The sequence below is a fragment of the Ranitomeya variabilis genome, chromosome 3 (genome assembly GCF_051348905.1).
Source record: "Ranitomeya variabilis isolate aRanVar5 chromosome 3, aRanVar5.hap1, whole genome shotgun sequence".
Lineage (NCBI taxonomy): Eukaryota > Metazoa > Chordata > Amphibia > Anura > Dendrobatidae > Ranitomeya > Ranitomeya variabilis.
The window spans coordinates 668,840,020-668,866,943 of record NC_135234.1 but is presented as its reverse complement, the minus strand read 5'-3'; the positions used below and the strand labels follow the sequence as shown (position 1 = coordinate 668,866,943).

The 26,924-nt window shown below is 47.5% G+C and overlaps 1 protein-coding gene across 1 annotated transcript in view; it reads left to right on the top strand.

Moving 5' to 3' along the window:
• The window catches only part of NCKAP1L (NCK associated protein 1 like), a 325,756-nt gene that overhangs the window by 264,440 nt on the left and 34,392 nt on the right, over window positions 1-26,924 (top strand). The window contains exons 27-29 of the mRNA XM_077297911.1: window positions 21,221-21,314; window positions 23,573-23,689; window positions 23,835-23,944. Of these exons, the coding sequence (XP_077154026.1) occupies window positions 21,221-21,314; window positions 23,573-23,689; window positions 23,835-23,944 (321 nt within the window). The remainder of the gene's footprint in view (window positions 1-21,220; window positions 21,315-23,572; window positions 23,690-23,834; window positions 23,945-26,924) is intronic.

Sequence of the window (26,924 nt, the reverse complement as noted above, 5' to 3'; positions counted from 1 at the left end):
ACAGCACTTCTGGACGGCAACTGGCGGTGTTGGAGCCCAGGGACGGGTGGAGGAGGAGGAGGTTGGAGGAGGTAGGAGGGATTGCCACACACACAGCAGGGGAACAGCTGACGTTACTGAACCCCAATAACAGAGGAGGGACTGTTGACTGTGCGTACAGCACTTCTGGACGGCAACTGGCGGTGTTGGAGCCCAGGGACGGGTGGAGGAGGAGGAGGTTGGAGGAGGTAGGAGGGATTGCCACACACACAGCAGGGGAACAGCTGACGTTACTGAACCCCAATAACAGAGGAGGGACTGTTGACTGTGCGTACAGCACTTCTGGACGGCAACTGGCGGTGTTGGAGCCCAGGGGCAGGTGGAGGAGGAGGAGGTTGGAGGAGGTAGGAGGAGGTAGGAGGGATTGCCACACACACAGCAGGGGAACAGCTGACGTTACTGAACCCCAATAACAGAGGAGGGACTGTTGACTGTGCGTACAGCACTTCTGGACGGCAACTGGCGGTGTTGGAGCCCAGGGACGGGTGGAGGAGGAGGAGGTTGGAGGAGGTAGGAGGGATTGCCACACACACAGCAGGGGAACAGCTGACGTTACTGAACCCCAATAACAGAGGAGGGACTGTTGACTGTGCGTACAGCACTTCTGGACGGCAACTGGCGGTGTTGGAGCCCAGGGACGGGTGGAGGAGGAGGAGGTTGGAGGAGGTAGGAGGGATTGCCACACACACAGCAGGGGAACAGCTGACGTTACTGAACCCCAATAACAGAGGAGGGACTGTTGACTGTGCGTACAGCACTTCTGGACGGCAACTGGCGGTGTTGGAGCCCAGGGACGGTTGGAGGAGGAGGAGGTTGGAGGAGGTAGGAGGGATTGCCACACACACAGCAGGGGAACAGCTGACGTTACTGAACCCCAATAACAGAGGAGGGACTGTTGACTGTGCGTACAGCACTTCTGGACGGCAACTGGCGGTGTTGGAGCCCAGGGGCAGGTGGAGGAGGAGGAGGTTGGAGGAGGTAGGAGGAGGTAGGAGGGATTGCCACACACACAGCAGGGGAACAGCTGACGTTACTGAACCCCAATAACAGAGGAGGGACTGTTGACTGTGCGTACAGCACTTCTGGACGGCAACTGGCGGTGTTGGAGCCCAGGGACGGGTGGAGGAGGAGGAGGTTGGAGGAGGTAGGAGGGATTGCCACACACACAGCAGGGGAACAGCTGACGTTACTGAACCCCAATAACAGAGGAGGGACTGTTGACTGTGCGTACAGCACTTCTGGACGGCAACTGGCGGTGTTGGAGCCCAGGGACGGTTGGAGGAGGAGGAGGTTGGAGGAGGTAGGAGGGATTGCCACACACACAGCAGGGGAACAGCTGACGTTACTGAACCCCAATAACAGAGGAGGGACTGTTGACTGTGCGTACAGCACTTCTGGACGGCAACTGGCGGTGTTGGAGCCCAGGGGCAGGTGGAGGAGGAGGAGGTTGGAGGAGGTAGGAGGAGGTAGGAGGGATTGCCACACACACAGCAGGGGAACAGCTGACGTTACTGAACCCCAATAACAGAGGAGGGACTGTTGACTGTGCGTACAGCACTTCTGGACGGCAACTGGCGGTGTTGGAGCCCAGGGACGGGTGGAGGAGGAGGAGGTTGGAGGAGGTAGGAGGGATTGCCACACACACAGCAGGGGAACAGCTGACGTTACTGAACCCCAATAACAGAGGAGGGACTGTTGACTGTGCGTACAGCACTTCTGGACGGCAACTGGCGGTGTTGGAGCCCAGGGACAGGTGGAAAAGCAGAGGAACACAATGTAGGCCGAAGCCTGAGAAAGTCGAAAGGGAACCTTTAACCCCCCCCCAAGGCGTTTGTAGCTGAAAGAGCCAGCTTGTGCAGCACAAAAGATGCAAAAGGAAAAGGTGGCTCTTTTCATCATGCTCCTTGCAAACACAGAACTAAACACTTATAAAATGTGTCCCCTGCAACCGTAAAACCGTCCCGGAGGTGGGACTTTCCTTCGTAATGTGACGCAGCCCAGCCGTCATTCCTACCCCCCCGGCGCCGCGCACCGGCTCCTCAGCGTTGTTTTATTCCGTCAAGGAGCCTGCGCTGTTATGTTATCCCGTGGCCAGGCACACTTAGCGCTGCCCGTCTTCTGGCATCATTTGGTGTCTGGATGGCTGCGCCTGTGCGGCCGCGCTGGCAGAGAGCCCGCCTCGCAGTGTCTTCTGATTTAATCCCACTGGGGGCCTGGGATCCATGGACATGCGCACTGCATATCTGAACCTCCACCTCTCACTCATCTCCCTATGGCTTCTTCAGACTGTGCGGTGTCACGGCCGTGGCATGCTGTTAGGGACCAGCTGACACCGAACAGTCTGAAGAAGCCATAGGGAAATGAGTGAGAGGTGGAGGTTCAGATATGCACTGCGCATGTCCATGGATCCCAGGCCCCCAGTGGGATTAAATCAGAAGACACTGCGAGGCGGGCTCTCTGCCAGCGCGGCCGCACAGGCGCAGCCATCCAGACACCAAATGATGCCAGAAGACGGGCAGCGCTAAGTGTGCCTGGCCACGGGATAACATAACAGCGCAGGCTCCTGGACGGAATAAAACAACGCTGAGGAGCCGGTGCGCGGCGCCGGGGGGGTAGGAATGACGGCTGGGCTGCGTCACATTACGAAGGAAAGTCCCACCTCCGGGACGGTTTTACGGTATCAGTGGACACATTTTATAAGTGTTAAGTTCTGCGTGTGCAAGGAGCTAAACAAAAATAGCTACCTTTTCCTTGGGCAGCATTACTGCTGCACAAGGTGGCTCTTTCAGTAACAAACGCCTTGGGGGGGGGGGGACAGATTCCCTTACATTTCAGTTGTTGTGTCAGCGTGGCGGTCGCATGACACATTGCCGGCTACACAGCTGGGGATCAGCTGACGTTACTGAAACCCAATAACACTGGGTCGTATGTTTTGACTGTGCAGACGGCACGTCTGAGCCTCAACTGGCGGTGTTGGAGCCCAGGAATTTAAGTTCAGGTGGTAGAAAGATGAACACAACAGGAGACCTGGATAACGTATACAGTGACCTAATTATTCAATCAGGAGGAGGAGTGGCAAATTCCGGCGAGATCCAGGCCTTGTTCATTTTCAGGAAAGTAAGCCGGTCAACGTTATCGGAGGATAGTCGCATGCGACGGTCAGTTAGTACACCACCTGCAGCACTAAAGACACGTTCCGATAATACACTGGCCGCAGGGCAAGACAGCACCTCCAATGCATACTGGCTTAGCTCTGGCCATGTATCCAGCTTTGAGACCCAAAACTTGAAAGGGGAAGAGCCGTCTGGGAGTACAGCAAGAGGGCAAGACATGTAGTCTGTCACCATCTGACGGAACCGTTGCCTCCTGCTGACTGGAGCCGTCTGTGATGGTGTAGACTTTTGTGGCGGGCACAGAAAACTGTGCCACAGTTCGGCCATACTGGTCTTGCCTTGGGCAGAGGCACTGCTTCTGCTCCCTCTTTGTGCAGAGCCTCCACCACGGCCTGGACGCACTGAGCTGCTTTGGAATGCACTAGCAGCACTTCTCTCAGTTGGAATGGAGAAGATGATGGAATTGACCAGTGTGTCTTGGTACTCCCGCATTTTTCGCTCCCGGTTCAACGGTGTGATGAGGCTTTCTACGTTGTCCCGGTAGCGAGGATCGAGGAGGGTGAACACCCAATAATCAGACATGTTGAGAATGTGGGCGATGCGGCGGTCGTTTCTCAGGCACTGCAGCATGTAATCCACCATGTGCTGCAGACTGCCAACTGCCCAAGAAACGCTGTCCCCTGCTGGAGGCGTGATCTCTGCCCGCTCGTCATCACCCCACCCTCGCTGTACACACTGAGTACTGGACAATTGTGTAACTCCCTCCTCTGGACGGATGTCTTCCTCCTCCATTGACTCCTCCTCATCCTCCTCACAAACGGTCCCCTGCCTACGCGTTTGTGAGGAACCACGTGGCGCTGACTGTCCAGAAGATGATGGAAATGGTGAATCCTCATCCTCCACCTCTTCCACAACATCATCCCTTAGCGCTTGCAGTGATTTTTCAAGCAGGCAGATAAGGGGGACAGTCATGCTGACTAGTGCATCATCTGCACTCGCCATCCGCGTGGAATAATCAAAGGGACGCAAAACCTGGCAGACGTCATTCATAGTGGCCCACTCTGTGGTTGTGAAGTCTGTACGGCGCTGACTGCGACTTTTTTGCGCCTGAAGCAGCTGGTACTCCATTACAGCTTGCTGCTGCTCACACAACCGCTCCAACATATGTAACGTGGAATTCCACCTGGTAGGTAGGTCACATATGATGCGATGTTCCGGCAGGCGGTGTCGGCGCTGCAGAGCCGCAATGCGCGCTTTTGCCGTGCTGGAACGCCGCAAGTGAGCACACTCTAGGCGGACCTTGTGCAGCAGTGCATCAAGATCCGGATAGTCCCTCAAAAAGCTCTGCACGACCAAATTGAGCACATGTGCCAGACATGGGATGTGAGTGAGGTTGCCGAGGCCCAGAGCTGCCACCAGATTTCGGCCATTATCACACACTACCATGCCTGGCTGGAGATTCGCTGGCACAAACCACACATCGCTCTCCTGCTTGATGGCATTCCAGAGCTCCTGCGCTGTGTGGCTACGATTCCCCAAGAAAATTAATTTCAAGACGGCCTGTTGACGTTTGGCCACGGCTGTGCTCATGTCGGTCGTAACAGGTACACGTTCATCACGGGTCCATGTGGAGGTGGACTGTGACGGCTCCTGCAGCGATGATTCTGAGGAACTGGTGTAAGAGGAGGAGTCAATGCGTACAGAATGGATTCCTGCAATCCTTGGAGTGGGCAGGACACGTCCTGCGCCACTCGCACGGTCTGTACCCGGCTCAACGACATTAACCCAATGGGCAGTGAGGGAAAGGTATCGCCCCTGTCCATGTTGACTGGTCCACGCATCGGTGGTGAGGTGGACCTTGCTACTGACGGCGTTCAGTAGCGCGTGTTTTATGTGTCCCTCCACATGCTTCTGCAGGGCAGGGACGGCTTGCCTGCTGAAGTAAAAGCGGCTGGGCACTTTGTACTGTGGGACTGCCAATGACATGAAGTCACGGAAGCTGTCAGTCTCCACCAGCCTGAATGACAGCATTTCCAGTGACAGAAGTTTGGCAATGCCTGCAGTCAGAGCCTGTGCTCGTGGGTGGTTTGACGAGAAAGGCCGCCTTTTCTCCCATGCCTGTACTACCGATGGCTGTAGACTGGGCTGGGAGTGTGTGGATGACTGGGAAAGTGGCGCTGCGGGTGGAATTACAGCGGGTCTCTGGACAACAGGGGCAGAGGTTCTTCCACGGCGATCCTGGGAGGACGCCGAACCAGCTGCGTGTGAGGTAGAGGAAGAGGCAACACGAGCTGAAGAGGTGGTAGCTGCCGCTGTTGGTTGGCCTACCTCTTCAGTGTGTTTTTCTAACTCCGCCGGGTGCCTGTTGCGCACATGTTTCCACATGTTGGAGGTATTGAGGTTGCTGACATTTCGACCTCTTTTGACTTTTTGATGACACACGTTGCATCTGACATAGCAAATGTCATCTGCAACTGTGTCAAAAAAGGACCAGGCACTGCAAGTCTTGGGAGCGCCCTTTTTGGCTTTTGGAAGAGACATGCTCCTAACGGGTGCCAAAGCGGAGGCTGCAGGATCCGCAGTCTTCCCCCTCCCTCTCCCTCTTTGGGCCGTACGGGGAATCTCTTCCTCAGAGCTGCTCCCACCACCTTCCTGTCCCTCACGCCAAGATGGGTCGAGGACCTCATCATCTACACTACCCTCTGCCCCCAACTGCTCCTCCTGGGTAGTCTCAGCAGCAGAGCACGCACCAGTAAGTGGCACCTGAGTGTCATCATCAGCTGATGCGGCCTGCGATGTGGTGACCGGAGCCACTGGCCCACCCGCCTCTTCAGAGGAAGACAGAAAAAGCTGTTGGGCATCACTGCACCCTGCCTCTTCTTCCATTTCTCCAATGCTGCTTGGCTGGCCCCCTGTTTCCAAGCCAAGAGATTCAGAGAACAGAAGTAGAGACGGCTCCTGTCCTGGGCTCTCTGTCTGCCTGGGCAATTTGGCAGGTGGTGAAGAGACAGATGGCTGCTCTCCAGTGCTCTGTGTCTGAGAGGATGTGGCACTAATGGAAGTTGATGCATTAGCTGCCATCCATCCGACAACAGCTTCAATTTGTTCTTCACGCAGCAGCGGTGTACGGCGCTCGGACACAAAGCTTCGCATGAACGACTGTTGCCTGGTGAAAGTGGGTGCTGATGAGTCACCGGTGCCCGCAGCAGGCACAGAATCCCCACGTCCCCTCCCTGCTCCGCGACGGCTCCCACGCCCCCGTGCCTTACTCACTGCCTTCTTCATCTTGGTTGACTGATAAAGATAAGCAGAAAAGTACTAACGGATTTGTGTGCTTATTCCTGAGCAACTCCTCCTAACAGGTATAAGAAGCACTAATTATCTAAAGTGTGGACTAGACACAAATATGAGCTAATGTGGCCTACAGAAATGTAAAGTGGTGTAACTGGTGTGTTTGGTGAACTTTATTATTTATTTATTTTTTGGGGGCTGAACTGACAACAGATAGAGCTGCAGTCACACGGAGACCGTGCAGACAGACGTAAACGGCGCTACAAGGCCCAAAAACCCTCCTCTACTTTATCCTATGTAGTGTTTTTCCACAAATTAGCTGGAGACGGGTGGAAAGACACTAATAGGATTTTTTTGAATAAATTAGCAGCAGACTACACTATTTTGAAAAAAAAGAAAATTGATTTGGCGGTATGACGCAGTGAAAAACCCTGAGCTGGAGACAACCAGGCTATAGCTGCTCACAGATTACAGGGCGAGCTGCAGTCACACGGAGACCGTGCAGACAGCCGTAAACGGCGCTGCAAGGCCCAAAAACCCTCCTCTACTTTATCCTATGTAGTGTTTTTCCACAAATTAGCTGGAGACGGGTGGAAAGACACTAATAGGATTTTTTTAAATTAATTAGCAGCAGACTACACTACTTTGAAAAAAAAGAAAATTGATTTGGCGGTATGACGCAGTGAAAAACCCTGAGCTGGAGACAACCAGGCTATAGCTGCTCACAGATTACAGGGCGAGCTGCAGTCACACGGAGACCGTGCAGACAGCCGTAAACGGCGCTGCAAGGCCCAAAAACCCTCCTCTACTTTATCCTATGTAGTGTTTTTCCACAAATTAGCTGGAGACGGGTGGAAAGACACTAATAGGATTTTTTAAAATTAATTAGCAGCAGACTACACTACTTTGAAAAAAAAGAAAATTGATTTGGCGGTATGACGCAGTGAAAAACCCTGAGCTGGAGACAACCAGGCTACAGCTGCTCACAGATTACAGGGCGAGCTGCAGTCACACGGAGACCGTGCAGACAGCCGTAAACGGCGCTGCAAGGCCCAAAAACCCTCCTCTACTTTATCCTATGTAGTGTTTTTCCACAAATTAGCTGGAGACGGGTGGAAAGACACTAATAGGATTTTTTTAAATTAATTAGCAGCAGACTACACTACTTTGAAAAAAAAGAAAATTGATTTGGCGGTATGACGCAGTGAAAAACCCTGAGCTGGAGACAACCAGGCTACAGCTGCTCACAGATTACAGGGCGAGCTGCAGTCACACGGAGACCGTGCAGACAGCCGTAAACGGCGCTGCAAGGCCCAAAAACCCTCCTCTACTTTATCCTATGTAGTGTTTTTCCACAAATTAGCTGGAGACGGGTGGAAAGACACTAATAGGATTTTTTTGAATAAATTAGCAGCAGACTACACTACTTGGGAAAAAAAAAAAAAAAAGGAACAGTATGAGGCAATGAACCACCCTCCCTGAACTGAATACAACCAACTATGGATGGCCTATGTGGCTGCACTCAGACTGGAGACTGGGCTGCACTCACACACACACACACACAGACCCTGCAGATCGCTGTGAAAACAGCGCTACAAGGCAAAAGCAAGGTGAATAGTAGGTGAACACAGCGGTTGCTAAATTAGCCTTTGGAAAGCACAAAGAAGCAAATCGCTATCTCTAAACTGTCCCTCAGTCAGCAAACAGCGTCCTGTCACTAACTGAATTCACAGCAGAGTGATCGCAAAATGGCGCCAGCGACTTTTAAACTGCATCATGACATCATTACACCAGCCAATCACAGCCTTGCCAGTAGTTTCATGCCCTCCATGCTAAACAGGATGTGCCCACACTTGGAATCAATCTCATTGGCTGAATTTCTGCTTTTTGAATCTTAGAACTTCCGATTCCGGTATCCGATACGCGGCAAGTATCGGAATCCCGGTATCGGAATTCCGATACCGCAAGTATCGGCCGATACCCGATACTTGCGGTATCGGAATGCTCAACACTACTGGTGGGTCAAGAAGACAGACTTGTCAACTGATATACTATCTAACATACTGTGTAAAGGTACCTTCACACATAACGATTTCGTTAACGATATTGTTGCAACGTCACGCTTTTTTGTGACGTAGCAACGATCCCGCTAACGGTTTCGTTATGTGTGACAGCGACCAACGATCAGGCCCCTGCTGGGAGATTGTTGGTCGTAGGGAATGATCAGGACCTTTTTTTGGTCGCTGATCACCCGCTGTCATCGCTGGATCGGCGTGTGTGACGCCGATCCAGCGATGTGTTCACTTGTAACCAGGGTAAATATCGGGTTACTAAGCGCAGGGCCACGCTTAGTAACCCGATATTTACCCTGGTTACCATTGTAAAAGTTAAAAAAAAAAAAACACTACATACTCACATTCCGATGTCTGTCACGTCCCCCGCCGTCAGCTTCCCGCACTGACTGTCATTGCCGGCCGTAAAGAAGAGCACAGCGGTGACGTCACCGCTGTGCTCTGCTTTACGGCCGGCGCTGACACAGTCAGTGCGGGAAGCTGATGGCGGGGGACGTGACAGACATCGGAATGTGAGTATGTAGTGTTTTTTTTTTTTACTTTTACAATGGTAACCAGGGTAAATATCGGGTTACTAAGCGCGGCCCTGCACTTAGTAACCCGATGTTTACCCTGGTTACCCGGGTGCTGCAGGGGGACTTTGGCATCGTTGAAGACAGTTTCAACGATGCCGAAGTCGTTCCCCTGATCGTTGGTCGCTGGAGAGAGCTGTCTGTGTGACAGCTGCCCAGTGACCACACAAAGACTTACCAACGATCACGGCCAGGTCGTATTGCTGGTCGTGATCGTTGGTAAGTCGTTTAGTGTAACGGTACCTTAAGTCTGTAATAGTGACTGTACATTGAGTGTGTTAAGCTTTGTTTATTGATGTGTGCTTATATGCTAATAGTGCTACTTAATCCCATCACCATTGATTACCTTATCTTGATGTTGGACTGAAAGACCCTGGGTAATTCTAAAAATAGCTTACATGCCTTGGGTATAAAAAGACTCCAAGATCACATCCTGGAGACTGAAGTAAAACAAAGCTACCAGCCAGACAGTCTGCAAACCACCCAAGAGACAAGAGAAAGGACTGCAGCCAATTCATCATGGCACCATCACGAGGGACACTGATCTATGATTCTATAGGATACAACCTAGGGGTTTTCGGCTCCAGTTGAAAGGACACAGATCGGATCCAGCGACCATCTCTGCACCATGGATATATTTGGAGAAAGCCAGGTTTGGGACCCGCTGGTCGCCTGGTTCCATGGAGATGGTCAGATAAGCCAGGTGTAATAAGCATAGGGGATAACTCAGGAGACTCTTTGCGTGGAACAAGACAACTACAGGACACAGTTTTATAAGTGGTAAAGTCTATATTATCACACGGTGATTCAAACAGGTGCAGAGAGAAACTCAAGTCCACAACACTTGGAGTAAATATTAAATGCAGCTTAGCAGTCTATAGGAAACTTCAGAGGAAAATGCAATCACGCAGAAAGTCTATGAAGCACAATTATTCTTGAGGATACTTGACACGAATAAGTCCTTGCTTAGTCCAAAACACAGATAGATATGCTTATAAGGCAGTTCAAATAATATCTTAGCTCAACCAGGGAGGCCTGGGTAATAGTCTCAGGTTCTTGCAGAGCTGCAACAGCTTACATGTCCAGCAAATGCAGATGGAAGTAAACACAAACAGCAGATGAAAGAGGATTACTGGAACTGGTGTATGCAGCTGGAACTCAGAGCAGAGTAGCAGGATAACCCCACAGGTTCACAGGAGCAGATATATAGCCAGGGAGTCACCAGAGGTCAGGACTCAGGAGCTGGATGCAAGGCAGAATACTCTAGCACAGACTGAAGGCTGGGGTGGAGTTTTACAGCAGGAAGACACAGTGCACATGAGACCAAAGATGCCATCTTGGAAAAGGGCAGTAATACACAAAAGGTAATAAAAAATGTTCAGAGTCCTGACACCAGGTGGTGACTCTAGTGCCAACTGGCTTTGGACTTTGTATGGACTCTATAGACAGTTCTTGGTCATCTCCCCATGCTTGTCATTACCTCTTCTCTGTGCGTGCATCCACAGATGGAGTAGCAACCCTTTGAGCTCTGACATCATGTCAACTGGCTTTGGACCTTGTATGGACTCTATGGACAGTTCTTGGTCATCTCCCTATGCTTGTCATTACCTCTTCTCTGAGCGTGCATCCATAGGCGGAATAGCGACCCTGGGAGCTCTGACATCATGTCATACTGGAAATACGTGGAGACGCAGTGATCTTTCATATGCGCCCATGTAACGAAGCCATTCCAGCCAGGGTGGGATTGTTCTGTTTGTTATTGTGTGTTGTGGTTCAATAAAGTATTGCCACACTGTTTTACCTTAGCCCTGTGTTGTCTGTGTAGTGTATTGCCCACTGGGAGATAGAGCGGGCGTTCAATGGTATGAGGCGTGGTCCATGCAGTCTTGCTAAAGACAGCCAGGCCAGCGGACGAGAGCACCCACTGAACCCGTTTCTCCACACTCATAAAAATGTGACTTAAATAATAAGTTATTTTCTGATGACTCATTAATTTTAAGGTCGTGTTCACACATAGTGTAAATGCTGTTTTTTTGTGATGCAAAATACGCAATAGCAATCTTTTTGACTTTTGTGTTTTTGCTGTGTTTTTTATGTGTTTCGCCTATTTCATAAATTTTTTGTGCAGATTTGAAGCAGCATTTTATTAATTCTCAGGCTAATCATAGAAGCGTAGAAAAGAAAACACACACCAAAAACAGTTCAATACCGTATTTACGTTCACAGTGTCCAATTCCTTGTATAATATTGATGTCATACAGGGAAATACTGTTTAACTCAGTTAGTTCACCGCAGATCACAGTGAGAATTTCTTTATTTCAAATAAAGAACTTTATTCTGGCTGTCTTTATTTACCATTAGTGTTGAGCGATACCGTCCGATACTTGAAAGTATCGGTATCGGAAAGTATCGGCCGATACCGGCAAAGTATCGGATCTAATCCGATACCGATACCCGATACCAATACAAGTCAATGGGACTCAAGTATCGGACGGTATCCCTGATGGTTCCCAGGGTCTGAAGGAGAGGAAACTCTCCTTCAGGCCCTGGGATCCATATTAATGTGTAAAAGAAAGAATTAAAATAAAAAATATTGCTATACTCACCTCTCCGACGCAGCCTGGACCTCACCGAGGGAACCGGCAGCGTTGTTTGCTTAAAATTCGCGTGTTTACTTCCTTACGTGAAGTCCCGGCTTGTGATTGGTCGCGTGCCGCCCATGTGGCCGCGACGTGACCAATCACAGCAAGCCGTGACGTAATTTTAGGTCCTTCAGGATTTTAAAATTACGTTCTGGCTTGTGATTGGTCGCGTCGCGGTCACATGGGCGACGCGACCAATCACAAGCCGTGACGTCACGGGAGGCTGGACACGCGCGCATTTTAAAATGCGCGCGTGTCCAGCCTCCCGTGACGTCACGGCTTGTGATTGGTCGCGTCGCGTCGCGACCAATCATAAGCCAGAACGTAATTTTAAAATCCTGAAGGACCTAAAATTACGTCACGGCTTGCTGTGATTGGTCGCGTCGCGGCCACATGGGCGACGCGACCAATCACAAGCCGGGACGTCACGGGAGGCAGGACACGCGCGCATTTTAAAATGCGCGCGTGTCCAGCCTCCCGTGACGTCACGGCTTGTGATTGGTCGCGTCGCCCATGTGACCGCGACGCGACCAATCATAAGCCAGAATGTAATTTTAAAATCCTGAAGGACCTGAAATTACGTCACGGCTTGCTGTGATTGGTTGCGTCGCGGCCACATGGGCGACGCGACCAATCACAAGCCGTGACGTAATTTTAAAAATGCGCGCGTTTCCTGCCTCCTGTGACGTCACGGCTTGTGATTGGTCGCGTCGCCCATGTGAACGCGACGCGACCAATCACAAAGCCGGAACGTAATTTTAAAATACTGAATGCCTAGAAGGACCTGAAAATTACGTCACGGCTTGCTGTGATTGGTCGCGTCGCGGCCACATGGGCGGCACGTGACCAATCACAAGCCGTGACGTCACGGAAGGAAGGAAACGCGCGCATTTTAAGCAAAGAACGCTGCCGGTTCCCTCGGTGAGGTCCAGGCTGCGTCGGAGAGGTGAGTATAGCAATATTTTTTATTTTAATTCTTTCTTTTACACATTAATGTTGTTTCGATACCGATACCCGATACCACAAAAGTATCGGATCTCGGTATCGGAATTCCGATACAGCAAATATCGGCCGATACCCGATACTTGCGGTATCGGAATGCTCAACACTATTTACCATATAACTATAGGATTAGTAATGGATGGGTGTCTTATAGACACCTCTCCGTTACTAAGCCATGGGCTTGATGTCACCAGAATACAAAGGTGACATCAACCCCACAAATATGAACCTCACTTGCTACCGCTACAGGGCAAGTGGGAAGAGCCTGGAAAAGTGCCAGAATTGATGCTTCTAATAGATATGTCTTTTCTGTGTGGCTGCAGGCTGCTATTTTTAGGCTGAGGGGGGTCAATATCCATGGCCCCTAACCAGCTTGAGAATACCAGCCCCAGCTGTCACCTTTAGCTTGGCTGGTTGTCACAAATGGGAGGACCCCATGCCATTTCTTTAAATTATTGATTTTAATAATTAAAAAAACAGCGTGGGGACCCCTCTATTCTTGTAACCGGCCTTGCTGAAGCTGACAGCTGAGGGTTGCTGCCTGCAGCTGTCAGTTTTGCCTGGCTGGTTATCAAAAATATAAAGGAATGAACGTCGTTTTTTAAATTTATTTATTTATGGCGCAGGCGCTGGCTGATGAATGCTCCCATCAGCGGCTGGCTGCTCTCACTGTTATTAGCTGCAGCAGGTGTAGGCTGATGGAGTAATAGTCCCATTATCCGCCACCTGCTCTCACTGTTGTTGCTTGAATATAATTCTCATTCTCTCCTGCTCACGCTGCTCACCGGCAAAGCAGGGGAGAATGATGTGAGCAGTCTTCAGCATCTGGCACAGTAAAACAGTGCTTACTGTACCACTGCTTCCCATGTGCCAGTGTGTGGTACTGATGCGGCACACGTGTGCCTCAAGTATTACACACACACACGGATATCTCCGATACTGTTTTTACGGTAGCGGAAATATCAGGACATGTGAAACAGGTCTAATATGGTGTTGTGCATGATCCATCATGTAAAGGGGATCTGGTGGACATTCACTTTAACTGCTACAAACAATTAAATGCCTTTTTGTTTAATGAAATTAGATGTTAGGCAACTCGTCCAAGGTCAAATTGTTATACAACATGATCACAAGCATTATGTGGATTACGCACAGTATCTGACTATAAAATATCAGCAAATACATAGAAGATGACACTGAAATGTCTTAAAAATAATGTGATGCAAAATTATTCCAATGAGTAATGTGAAGATGTAAAGAGATAATGAAAAAACAGCGAGACACTGCGAGAATATAGATTTGGGGAAATTATCCTTGACTCCCTCCAAAGCTATACAACGTTTTCATTTTTTTGCATAGACATTTAGCTAATTAAAAAGCTAAACAGAACTTATTGTATAAAGACAGTTGTAACAAAGGCCCCGAATAGAAGTTAGCATTTGAACTTAAATCATTGCACATTAATTAGAGAAAACATGTAGTGACGCTTACCAAATTTGTAACTATAAAAGTACATTTTACACTGTCCGCAGTTGTAGTGTCCAGACCTCTATCTTTTGGCAGCAAAATCATACAGATTATTTCAGTGGAGTCTGCATTGTGTGATACCATGCTGCGTGATGCCTGGCGATGCGTTGCACTGAGAGAAAACTTGACGTAACTAAGAGATAGCAGACATGTCTTGTCAATGGCTAGAACTTGGAGGAATACTAAACAGCTTGTCTTGTCTTATGCTGAGCTTCTTTGAGGAGAGGTTCCCTAGTAAAGATGTGCACTGGCAGCCTTTTTTCTCAAGTTTATAGGGAGAGTATTAAGTAATAACTGACAGGACCCATCAACAAGCTTCCTCCTGGAGCTGAGTGAAGTCTCTTTTAAAATGGAGTAGTAACTACTGGAGAAATCAATGGAAGTATATAGTACATCCGTCACATAGTGTTAAACCTATGGTAAAGCCCAGCATGACAAATGTTACTTCTGTATATCATAGTGGGAGGATTGATTAGTCGAATCCATATGTACACTTTTCGATGTTTTAACTGCGCACCTTAGGTTTAGAGGGGTGTTCTCATGTTCTGAAATTGATATAGTTAGTTAAAAAGCACAAAATTAAGCAAGTGTCATGGGTTACCACTACAGAGAGGAGTCATAATACCACAGTGTCTGATTTCTCCTGCTCCTGCACTGGAAGGGATACGGTCCTGAAGAGAGGATGTGGGTACCAACATCTGACATCCATGCAGCCAGGCTGATCCAGTCTTTTCACGTGGCACACCCTGATAAAGACGATTCTGAGGTTCTGGGTTCTGGAGGTCCCTCGTAGAAGGGGGGTACTGTCACATGTTTACCGCATCTGAGAGGAGCCAAAAGACTTCAGCATCTGATTTCTTCTACTCCTGCACTGATTAGAAGCTCTTCACCTTCATATTAAACGGTATAAATTTCTTTAAGCTAATCCCATCTCCTATATAATCTGGGCCCTGGCTAGCACTCTTTGTCATAACTAGCTTATCCTGCACGGGTGGAGGTTGTTGTTGGTTATTATTGGAGAAAGGTATTTGGTGGATTTATCTGTGACTGTTGCTTGGTTTTGATTTATTAATAATTCCCTTTCTTCTCCTTCTTTGGTTTAATCCCATCCTCCACTCCCTGGTGCATTCCTCTGTTGTATGTGTGAGTATATTTGTATGTTTGGTATTTTCCATTAGACCTGTTCATATTACCTTGTTCACTGTATTATGGCACACTACTACTCCCCTCTTCCCTGGGTGGGGGAAGGGTACAGACTGAGGGTGGATTCAGGAACTAAGGCAAGGTACATGGTCCTGGTGTCTTCACTATTAGAAGTAATCCTTGAACAGATTGAGCTAGGGCACCCCTAGAGGTAGGGAAAGGGAAGGATCCCCTGATCCCGAGACCCCCAACAACAGAGTCATGATAGCAAGCTTGAAATTGCCTTGCTTTTTCTATCTGCTGTCATTCTCCTGCAATGAGAAATTTTATCTTACATAGTGTACAGCTGGAAACTAAGGAACTTGACCACCAGAGCCTGAAGTACGAGTAGTAGCTACATTCCAGGCTGTGAAGTTAACTCCTGACATCCCAGCCACCTTTCTTTAGCCTATTAATTTCTATAGAGCTTTTAGCTGCTCACTTCCCTCCCACTTCCCCATACCTGTCAGCTCTTGTCCTGTTATCAGTCCTACAAAATTACAAGCCATTGGGCACCACCATGGCAGTTTTCACTTGAGTCATGCTTGTTCAAAATTCCTGTTATCTTTATATGAAAACATAGTGATTAGTGATGAGTGAGTGTGCTTGTTACTCGAGTTTTCCGAGCATGCTTGGGTGTCCTCCAAGTATCTTGGGCATCCTCATAGATTATGTTTGTGTCCCCGTAGCTGCATGATTTGTGGCTGTTAGACAACCTCTACACATGCAGGGATTGGCTGTTTGTTAGCGAATCCCCACATGTATTCAGGCTGTCTAGCAGCCGCAAATCATGCAGCTGCGGGGACTCAAACATAATCTACGAGCATGCCCAAGATACTCGGAGAACACCTGAGCATGCTTGGAAAACTCGAGTAACGAGCACATTCGCTCATCACTAATAGTGATAGCAATGTTGTCTTGGTATCAAGTAGATAGATATAGATAGATAGATAGATAGAATAGATCATGTGAAAAAATTTATAACAGGGCCCAACTACAAGATAACCACTGTCATCAAAGAGGGATGTCACTGTGCAAATTCCTACCTAGCTAAGGGTATGGTTAGATGTGTATTGTAGGTGTAACACCCCAGGTAACCGGCTGTTACAGTGGTATTGCCTTCCTCACGGGAAGGGTGATGCCATGCTTGGAAGCGAGGAAGGATCCCTTTAACATGTATTCAGCACATGCAACACTGTTCTGACTCCAGGCCAGAAGGGGGAGCTCTGAATACGGTTTCAGGGGAGCTTCCCTATATATATATTCTGGCTTGGAGGAGGAATAAGGCAGTCTGTCAGAGGGACAGAAGAGAGAGAGAGGAAGCAGACAGAGAGAGTCTGAGAAAGGAAAGCTGGGGCTGTGCAGACAAGTGTGCTGCAGCTCCTGAGAGGAAAGAGAAACAGAGCAGTATGTAGGAGACTGATAGGGGAAGAGAAGCAAAGGAGAGTGAAGAGCTGGAAGGGAGCTGCAACTGAGCCTCCTCCACGCTGAAACGCAGGAACCGGTGGCCAGAAGACCGAGGCTGTGTGGGACTGTATGCCCCACAGCAGAAATCGGCGGACAGGAGACTGCTGGTCGCCTGTCCACCATTAACACCCGAAGGCACAGTAACAGAGCTCTGAGTCATCTGAGAGATACCTGTAAAAAGGCTTGAGTTACCTGCCATGCGGGTAGTGTCCTACCAACAAGGGGGACAGAGAGAACGTGAGGACCTTGTGTGAGGCCTAAGGCAGCAAGGGACTACAACACAGCGCAGAAGGGAGGTCTTCCAACCCCACCTGTTTAGGGGGATGTCTGAACCGCTTCTAAGCTGGACGTACCATACCAGCACCTGTGATCTGGTACCCTGGACTGTGGCGGCCTTTCACCAGTAAAGAGGTAAAGAGACTGCAACCTTGTGTCCTCTGTTTCTTTCTGAACCATCCTTATCTACCACACCGGGAGCCCTGGGGACCCAGCTTCACCTGTGGGAAGCCATACCATCCCTGCTGCCATAACATCACCCCAGTGGACCCCTTTAAGCAGCATCAGTTATCCCTGACCGAATACCACAGGTGGCGTCACAAACAAACTTTATTCTTTATTCAGCATCTCCTTTAAACACCTTCCCTTTACTTGGATGCCCAGGGCCAAGGACTGTGTCACTGTGACACATCCCTTTAAGTATCGGACCTAGTACCAAGTACCCCACGGCCCTGGCGGGCGCTCCACAGGGGGGTTTGGAATGCATATTGCCATAGAGCAGGTTGTTTGTTTTTCTTACATTGTCAGAGTCACAGGCAACCTTGCAGTCGGCATCTCACCATCTCAAGTAGAAAGGCATGATGCTCTGTTCTACTGCTCCAATCTTAAGTAGATCGGATCAGAGCTCCGCACCTCTCCAGACAGTGGGTGCAGTGCTTCCTGTAGGGATACTTACTACTGCAGAGCAGCTGCAGGACTTTTTTGCTTTTGCTGTTGTCCTGGAACTCCCCTGCAATCCGGTGCCCCATATCAGATGCTATAGTCTGGAGCAGGAGCGGACTCAGACGTTTTGGACATGGCAGTGGACCCTCTTTACTCTTTGGGCTCCTGTGCAGCTGCACAGGTTACACTAATGGGATGTCTGTCACTAGCTACGCTCCTGACTGTATGTAAATCTTGTAAAATGAACAGAAGCAGTCCTATTGCAAAAATCAAAATGTTACCTTGCAGTGTGGGTTTTTCTAAGGCTACTTTCACACTAGCATCGGGCTCGGCCCGTCGCTGTGCGTCGGGCCGACGTTCCCGACGCTAGCGTTGTCTCCGCCGCACAACGGGGGCAGCGGATGCATTTTTCCAGCGCATCCGCTGCCCCATTGTGAGGTGCGGGGAGGTGGGGGCGGAGTTCCGGCCGCGCATGCGCGGTTGGAAAAAGCGGACCGTCGTGAGCAAAAAACGTTACATGTAGCGTTTTTTTCTCCCGACGGTCCGCCACTGCACGACGCATCCGTCGCACGACGGGTGCGACGTGTGGCAATCCGTCACAATGCATCGCTTCATGTTAATCAATGGTGAAAAAATGCATCCTGCAAACACTTTTGCAGGATGCGTTTTTTCGGGAAAACGATGCATTGTGACGGATTGCAGTTAACGCTAGTGTGAAAGTAGCCTAAAATGTTTTTTTCTTAAATAAAGAAGACAAAGAGCAAGTAGATTTACAGTCAAACTTTACTGGATTCATCTGTAGATACATCATGTAGGTACACAATATATTTTGATTATGAAAGGATGAATCAAACAGAATAAAAACAATGTTTATACAATCCTACTGGTCAGGTCTCTGCTCTCTTCACAGGGGCCACAACAACACCATGTTATCTCACACAGTCTCATACCGCTATTAGGGTATGTGCACACGTCAGGATTTCTTGCAGAAATTTTCCTGACAAAAAACGGACATTTCTGCCAGAAAACCGCATGCGTTTTTTCATGCGTTTTTGACGCGTTTTTTTGTGCGTTTTTTTCCAAATGCATAGAATTGCAGGAAAAACGCGGGAAATCTGCAAAAATTAATGAAACTGCTGCTATTTTTACCGCGATGCGTTTTTTTTGTGGAAAAAAACGCACCATGTGCACAAAACATGCAGAATGCATTCTAAATGATAGGATGCATAATGTATGTGTTTTTAATGAGTTTTTATAGCGTTTTTATCACGAAAAATGCGAAAAAACCTGAACGTGTGCACATACTCTTATAGTTTCTCTCTCCAAAAGGACAATCTCTTAATCACAGTTCTCTCAGTTGTGAGGGTATGTGCAGACTATCAGGAATTAGCAGCACTTTGGACACAGCACATGTCTGCTGCGTCCAAAGCGCTGATGGCTATTGAACGCATATGAATCCACGTGTTCATTGAACCATGCGGAATCACCGCATCCAATACATTGTACGGGTGACATTTATCTTGCGGAGACTGAGCGTCTCCGCAAGATAAGTAAACATAATGCAGTCTGGAGAGACGCACCGCATGTCTGTCTCCGCAGGGAAGCCGCAGGCATCTGTGCACGCATAGTGGGCATTGGTACCATCTGGCCACTGCAGGTTGAATGCTGCGGAAGTATACGCAGCGCTAACCTGCAGCGTTTACTGACCGTGTGCACATATCTTTAAAGTTTCAGGCTCTTTTCATCTTTTCATGTGTCTTAAAGGGGTATAATAATAATAATAATCTTTATTTATATAGTGCCAACATTTTCTGCAGCGCTTTTCATAAGTAACAACGTTATCAATAATATACGATTAAAGCAAAATAAAACAACCCTGCTCGTGAGAGCTTACAATCTACAATGAGGTGGGGGAGATACAAAGTACAGGTGTGTATTTACAATGATGTATTTACAGTGAAGGCCCAGCCATCTTCAGGGGGTGGAGATAGTGAATGGGCCACACACAAACATAAAATGACTTTGATTAGGGAACGTGGTAGGCCGCTCTGAACAAAAGTGTTTTGAGGGAGCGCATAAAACTGAGCACATTGTGAATGGTCCTAATATCTTGGGGTAGAGCATTCCAGAGGATTGGCGCAGCGCGAAGAATTCTTGGAGTCGGGAGTGGGAGATATGGAATAGTGCAGAGGTTAGTCGCCAGTCGATTACAGAGCGCAGCGGTCGGTTAGGCCGATAGACAGAAATGAGGGAGGAGATGTAAGAGGGTGCCACACTGTGGAGAGCTTTGTGGGTGAGAACAAGTACTATGAATTGTATCCTGTATAATGAATTGGCAGCCAGTGTAACAACTGGCGAAGAGCGGATGCATCTGAGTAACGATTAGCCAGATGGACAACCCTGGCTGCTGCATTAAGGATAGACTGGAGAAGGGAAAGTTGAGTAAGGGGGAGGCCAATTAATAGAGTGTTACAGTAGTCCAGGTGGGAGAGGATCAGGGTGACAGTGAGGGTTTTTGTTGTTTCCATGGTGAGAAAAGGGCGGGTTCTAGAGATGTTCTTTAGGTGTAAGCAGCAAGTGCGGGCAAGAGATTGTAGATGGGAGGTGAAGGAGAAATTGGTGTCAAACATAACACCCAGACAGCGCGCCTGCTGCCGAGGTGTTATTATGGTGCCACCCATGGTGACACAAGAACCTGATTTAGGCAATAGGTCATTTTATGATGACATTCCTTTAAACTCTTTCAAGGTGACAGCTTTTCTTATATTTTCTTATTCAGTGTGCCTTTCTGCTCAATGTATTGTTTTGTTGCAGCAGTGCAAGTAGCTTTGTTTTAGATCCCATGTACTTGTAAAACAACACAAAATACTATTATACTATTACTAGATATAGAACAGAAAATAACTATTTGCTTGGAAAAACGCACTTATTTTTCATTATTTGTCCATTATGCCATTGCTCTGCAGCATCACTGCTTTAGGGACAAAGAAACAAATACGCAGTCATAAGGAATTAATGGGTAATTAAATGTGGGCTGGCGGTTACTAGTAATGAACTCATTTTCCACTAGGCAGTAGGAAAAAAATAACCCCATGTGGCACATTACGACTGACCTGTTTTACTGACTCTCATGTCATTCCAGCCTATTATATGTTTGAGCATAAACAATAGCACAGTAGGATTTTCCATCCCCAGCTGTCTACAGCAGTTACCACTAGGCAATTAGTTCGCAGCCCCCTGGGGCAAAGCATTTTTTCAATTTGCATTTTATTTATTTGTTTTCAACCTTGGAAATATGAATGCTGCTTTATTAACTAGTGAGTCATCGGAACATGTCAGTATATGTCAGTAAAATGGTGCCTTCCATCTCCCAGGTCACCCTCAGTATATTTGAGTTGGCAACGTCGGCGGGTATCCCATGTGATGTTGATCCCAGCCTGGTGGCAGCCTTGTCAAAGATGAAAACAGGTAACCGTAAAACTGTCTGTATAAACATTTAGGCCCCAATTCATTAAGAAGGGAGCTTTGCACACCAGTGTTAAAGAAGCTGGCCACTACTTTTTTATTGATGGCCTATCAATAGCTGATCGGTGGGTGTGTGACACCAGGTACTCCCACCGATCAGCAGTTACCAGTGCCAGTTCTCGGATATTGCCAGAACTAATACACCAGCTCCACCACTCTATAGTGGGCGCAGCCGGGTACTGCAGATCCACCCCCTAGTTATTTGTATAGGGCATAGATCTGCAGTACCCCACCGCGGCCCCTATAGAAATGACCGAGCTTCTGTGTTCTGCAGCATCTGAGAACTTCCAGCCACTTCCATCATTGGCTTAGCTGATCATCAGAGGTTGTTGCACCCCCACCGATCAGCTATTGATAGGCCATCAATAAAAAGGTAGTGGCCAACCCCTTTAAAGAAAGATACATTTGGCATAATATGTACCAAATTCATAACAAGTTCACCCCTTTTTATGAAGCTGGCACATCTTATAACTTGCATGCTCCTCTCCAGAAATATTATGAGTCAGGGGCTACCGTACATTTCTGGTGTAATAATTCTGATGAATTTGACGGTGGACTTTACCACGCTCTGTCTCGCTCCAGTTTTCTCTACCTACTTTAATAAAGCTGGCTGGGTGTAAAAAACAAAAAAAGTTGCAAAATTTTTGTGCAATTTGGAGCTTCACCAAAAGTTAGCAACATTACAGTGAGGTTTGCGTCACAAAACTGCAGTTAACTCCTCGACAAATTGGTCTGGGCCTTAGTATATCATTAAATTATTGTGTGTAAATTACCGTATTTTCCGGCATATAAGATGACTGGGCGTATAAGACGACCCCCCCAACTTTTCCAGTTAAAATATAAAATCTTCTTAAAAGTCGGGGGTCTTCTTATACGCCGTATGTCGTCTTATAGGGCCGGTGACTAATGTGCCTTTTGGGGGGGAGTGGTCCTGATGACGAAGAGGGGGCATATCACAGGAAAGTGTGAGTGGAGTATCCCCCATTACCTCATTGTAGCTGCAGTGTGGGGTGCTGGGGAGCGGCGGCGGCCACCGCCCCACAGCACAGCACCCATGCGGCACAAAGAGGAGCAGCAGCTGCCGCCTCTCCCCAGCACAGAGACCCCATGCTGCAGCTACAATGAGGTAATGGGGGATACTCCACTCACACTTTCCTGTGAGACGCCCCCTCTTCGTCATCGGGACCACTCCCCCCCACCCACCATATACACATTGGTGTCTGCACTCGGCGTACAAGACGGCACCCGGCGTATAAGACGACCCCCGAATTTTAAGAAGATTTTCAGGGGTTAAAAAGTAGTCTTATACGCCAGAAAATACAGTATATGCAAAAATCTGGGTTTTAAATAGATACCTTTACCTGAGTGGCAATTATTTTTATCACTTATGTTTTTCCATAACTGTTTCTGAAGGACAGTGTTTTTTTTTTTTTTGTTTTTTTTTATCTTTCAGAAGACATATCTGTGTGATGTCTTGATTTTTGAGACTTAAAGGGGTATTCCCATTGCCAAGATCCTATCCCAATATCTAGTAGGTGTAATAATAATAATAATAATAGCAAATAGCTGTAATTAGAAATGTAGTCTAGTTTTCCTGATGTCTCTTTCCTCGTGTACAGTCAATGCAGGACCTTAGGTATCCATGGTTACGACCACTAGCAGCTAGCTAACTAACTGCCACTATATAAGTGGCCGTAACCATGGATACATAAGGTCCTGCAGTGCCTGCACATGAGGAAAGCGACATAGTGAATCAGAATCACTATACATTTCTAATTGAAGCTATTTGCTAATATTACTATTAACCATTACACTTGCTACATATTGGGATAGGATTTTGGAGATGGGAATACCCCTTAAAGTTTTTGATTGGCATTAATTGGGGTTGCAAATACTTTTTGGGGAAAGAGGTTTTCTGGCTGTATTTACACATTGCACCCAGTGCTAGTTTTTTGTGGTCAAACTGCAATGTTTTTTGCTGCGATTTTGTAACATCACAGCACGTGGTCTGATTTTTTTTTTCACAGTTGAGGCAAAAAAATGCACTGTGGTCGCAACGTGGAAGCGCCGACTCCAACAAAAAGGCTTGTTCTTATAAATTCAGTAGTTTTATTAACACATGCTGTTTTTTTTTTTATTTCTTTCTACGTGTTCTGCAGTTTCCTTGATGCTATATTGTATGTACCTTCTTTTTTTGGCAGAAAGCTCATCCCTGGAGGAAGAATACAAGTTGGCTTGTCTTCTGCAAGTGTTTGTCGCCGTCTCCCTCCCACTCCTAGCTTCTGATTCCCTTTCTATTTACAACATTCAGAACGATGGTGAGAATAATTCTCCTAACATGCTTACGTTGCCCCTTGTAATGTGTCTGCACGTGTCCATTGTCAATGCTACATTTACATATACTGTATGCTATAGTAGTCATTGTCAAAGCAAACACTCATGGAGCTGTGATTCCTTTTGTAGGTTATAATAACAATATCCATTGTCTGGCCAAGGCCATCATTCAGGTATCTGCTGCCTCTTTTACCATCTACCACAAGAACATTGAGATCCACCTCAAGGAATTCCTGCTGGTAAGCAGATACTAAAGTTTCTCAAGGCATATTAAGAATAGTGTAGTATAGTTTGTCATAGTAGTTAGAGGGGAATCTGTCAGCAAGTTTTTTTCTATTTAATCTGAGAGCAGCATAATGTAGAGACAGAGACCCTGATTCCAGTGATGTGTCACTAACTGGGCTGCTTTTTGTAGTTTCATTAAAATCACTGTTTTATCAAGATATTGTCACTAGAGGACTAGTTGTCTCATGCCATGTAGTCATCCTAGTCTGTTTACCTTTCATCATTGATTAACAGCTTTCTGCCTATGCACAGTGTATACAGAAAGCTGCCAATCAGGCATTAGGGCGGGGTTATACAGAGCTCATTATTCAGAGAACTGGTATATCTGCAGCAGAGAAAACGTTGATTATATCCAAACTACGCCAAGGAACCCAGTTAATGACACATCACTGGAATCAGGGTCTCGGTCTCCAGATTGAGCTGCACTCGGATTACATAACACAAACCCAGTGACAGATTCCCTTTCAGTATAACATAAATATGAACTTTTTGGTCTATTACATGAACGTGTTCTCAGGATGCCTTTTATTGTTTTTTTTGGTTAAAGTATTAGGCAGTTTTGACCTAATGTTGGATGACTGAGGTGCAGGTTGCAATGGGTTATCACATGAATGCTTCACCTGCTGATTAGTATCCATCCAATGATGTGGTTGGTAGTATTGAAATAAGACGACTCTACAAATGTGCATTGTAACAGATGGGGAAACGTTGTAGATGATCAATAGGGCTCACATTGGATTGTGCTAAGCGAAGTAAGAGCTGCTTAGTCCAAGTCCCAGTGTTTACTGACAATCCATTGGCAGTTGTTTGTTTCAGGAAACCCATAAAGAATAGCCTATTAGGGTTTTCTGAGTAAACATGGATCTTACATTTATGACTCTTAGTATTTAGCTAGAATTTATAGGTCTCTTGAGAAGGTTGCAAAGATTGAGCAGCACTTAAAAGTTTCTGCTCATGATTAAAGGGGATTTATGTAACAGCATACTGCCAGTTGCGCACACTGTCACGAATCCCCAGTACTCCCGATGCGTGCAGGCAGCCAAGTGACCACATGCATGGGATTTGCATACTTGTGGCTACATGCCCACTCAACGCTTTTGGCTTCTCTCAATTTAAGCAAATTGAGCAAAGCCAAATGAATCTAGTCGGCGCGTGACCGGAAGTCTGCAAACCTTCAGCTTGCATCAATAATACTGAGAAATCGTGACAGTGAGCACATTGATTTCTATACAGCAGTGATCTGCTCATCTCCCTCACCATCACTTTCAGCTTCCGAGAAGCTTCTGTTATAAATCTTGCAAGATCACCAGCCTGCAGCTTCCAGAGCAGTTCTTCTAATCATGGCTCTGTGGCTCGCTCTGCTTAGACCTGTGTGCTTGTATAAATTCAGATTCAGAATGAGCACTGATAGCTGATTGTGTTATAGCAGAACTTGTGCTGAGCTTTATAGTTCTATTACTACTGGAGCTATGCTACTCACCAGAACTGTCACTCATGGAGGAGAGCCCGCCCTGCCAGGAACCAGGAAGTGAGGAGACTGTAAGGAGCCAGAATTGCTCTGAGCTGCTCAAGAGATAATTTGAGAATAACTGTTTAAGCAATAAACAACAAAAAAAGAGAAAAGCAGGGATAGAAGAACAGATTTAGATATAAATAGGAAGTAAATTGGAAACTTGCTTAATTTCTATTATTCTCTACCTATGTTTTAACAACAGAATAACCCTTTAAAGAGAGTCTTTAGGTACCTTCACACTGAACAACTTAACAACGATATCGCTAGTGATTGCAGCGTCCTGGATAGCGATATCGTTGTGTTTGACACGCAGCAGCGATCAGGATCCTGCTGTGACATCGTTGGTCGGAGCTAGAAGGTCAGCACCTTATTTCGTCGCTGGATCACCCGCTGACATCGCTGAGTTGGCGTGTGTGACGCGGATTCAGTGATGTCTTCACTGGTAACCAGGGTAAACATCGGGTTACTAAGCGCAGGGCCGCGCTTAGTAACCCGATATTTACCCTGGTTACCAGTGTAAATGTAAAAAAAAACAAACACTACATACTTACATTCCGATGTCTGTCGCGTCCCCCGGCGTTCTGCTTCCCTGCACTGTGTCAGCGCCGGCTGGCCGTAAAGCAGGGCACAGCGGTGACGTCACCGCTCTGCTTTACGGCCGGCGCTTACAGTGCAGGGAAGCAGAACGCCGGGGGATCCGTCAGACACCGGAATGTAAGTATGTAGTGTTTGGGTTTTTTTACATTTACACTGGTAACCAGGGTAAACATCGGGTTACTAAGCGCGGCCCTGCGCTTAGTAACCCGATGTTTACCCTAGTTACCCGGGGACTTCGGCATCGTTGGTCGCTGGAGAGCTGTCTGTGTGACAGCTCTCCAGCGACCACACAGCGACAAAGCAGCGATCGGCATCGTTGTCTAGATCACTGCAGCGTCGCTAAATGTGACGGTACCTTTTCACTAGAGAAAATTAAGATAGGTGTTAAATGTCTGTGTGCTGGAGGCTCCACCTTTGGGGGTCCTCAGCCCCCTATTTCACCTTGATTGCACTCCACAGTGAGGAGAAGCTTGAATGACACACCGGTCAATCATGCACCGTGCCGTATCATTCAGAGTCTATAGGGCATACAGAAACAAACCGAGTGCTGTACTCTATTATTGTCCCTGCCCTGAATGGAGTGATACCCTGCACGATTTACAGACTCTCCATTCAAAGTTGCCTACACTGCAGTTCAGGACTCCCATTTTAGTGAATGGTGGGGTCACACCAGAGGGAACACTGGTCATCAATCATTTACCTAGGTTCAAATCCCACCAAGGACAACATCTGAAATGAGTTTGTAAAAAGAGAATTAGGCATAAGCAATGTTCACTGATTCACACCTCAATATGCCTCCTTAGGATCTCTGTAGGGTGGTGCCT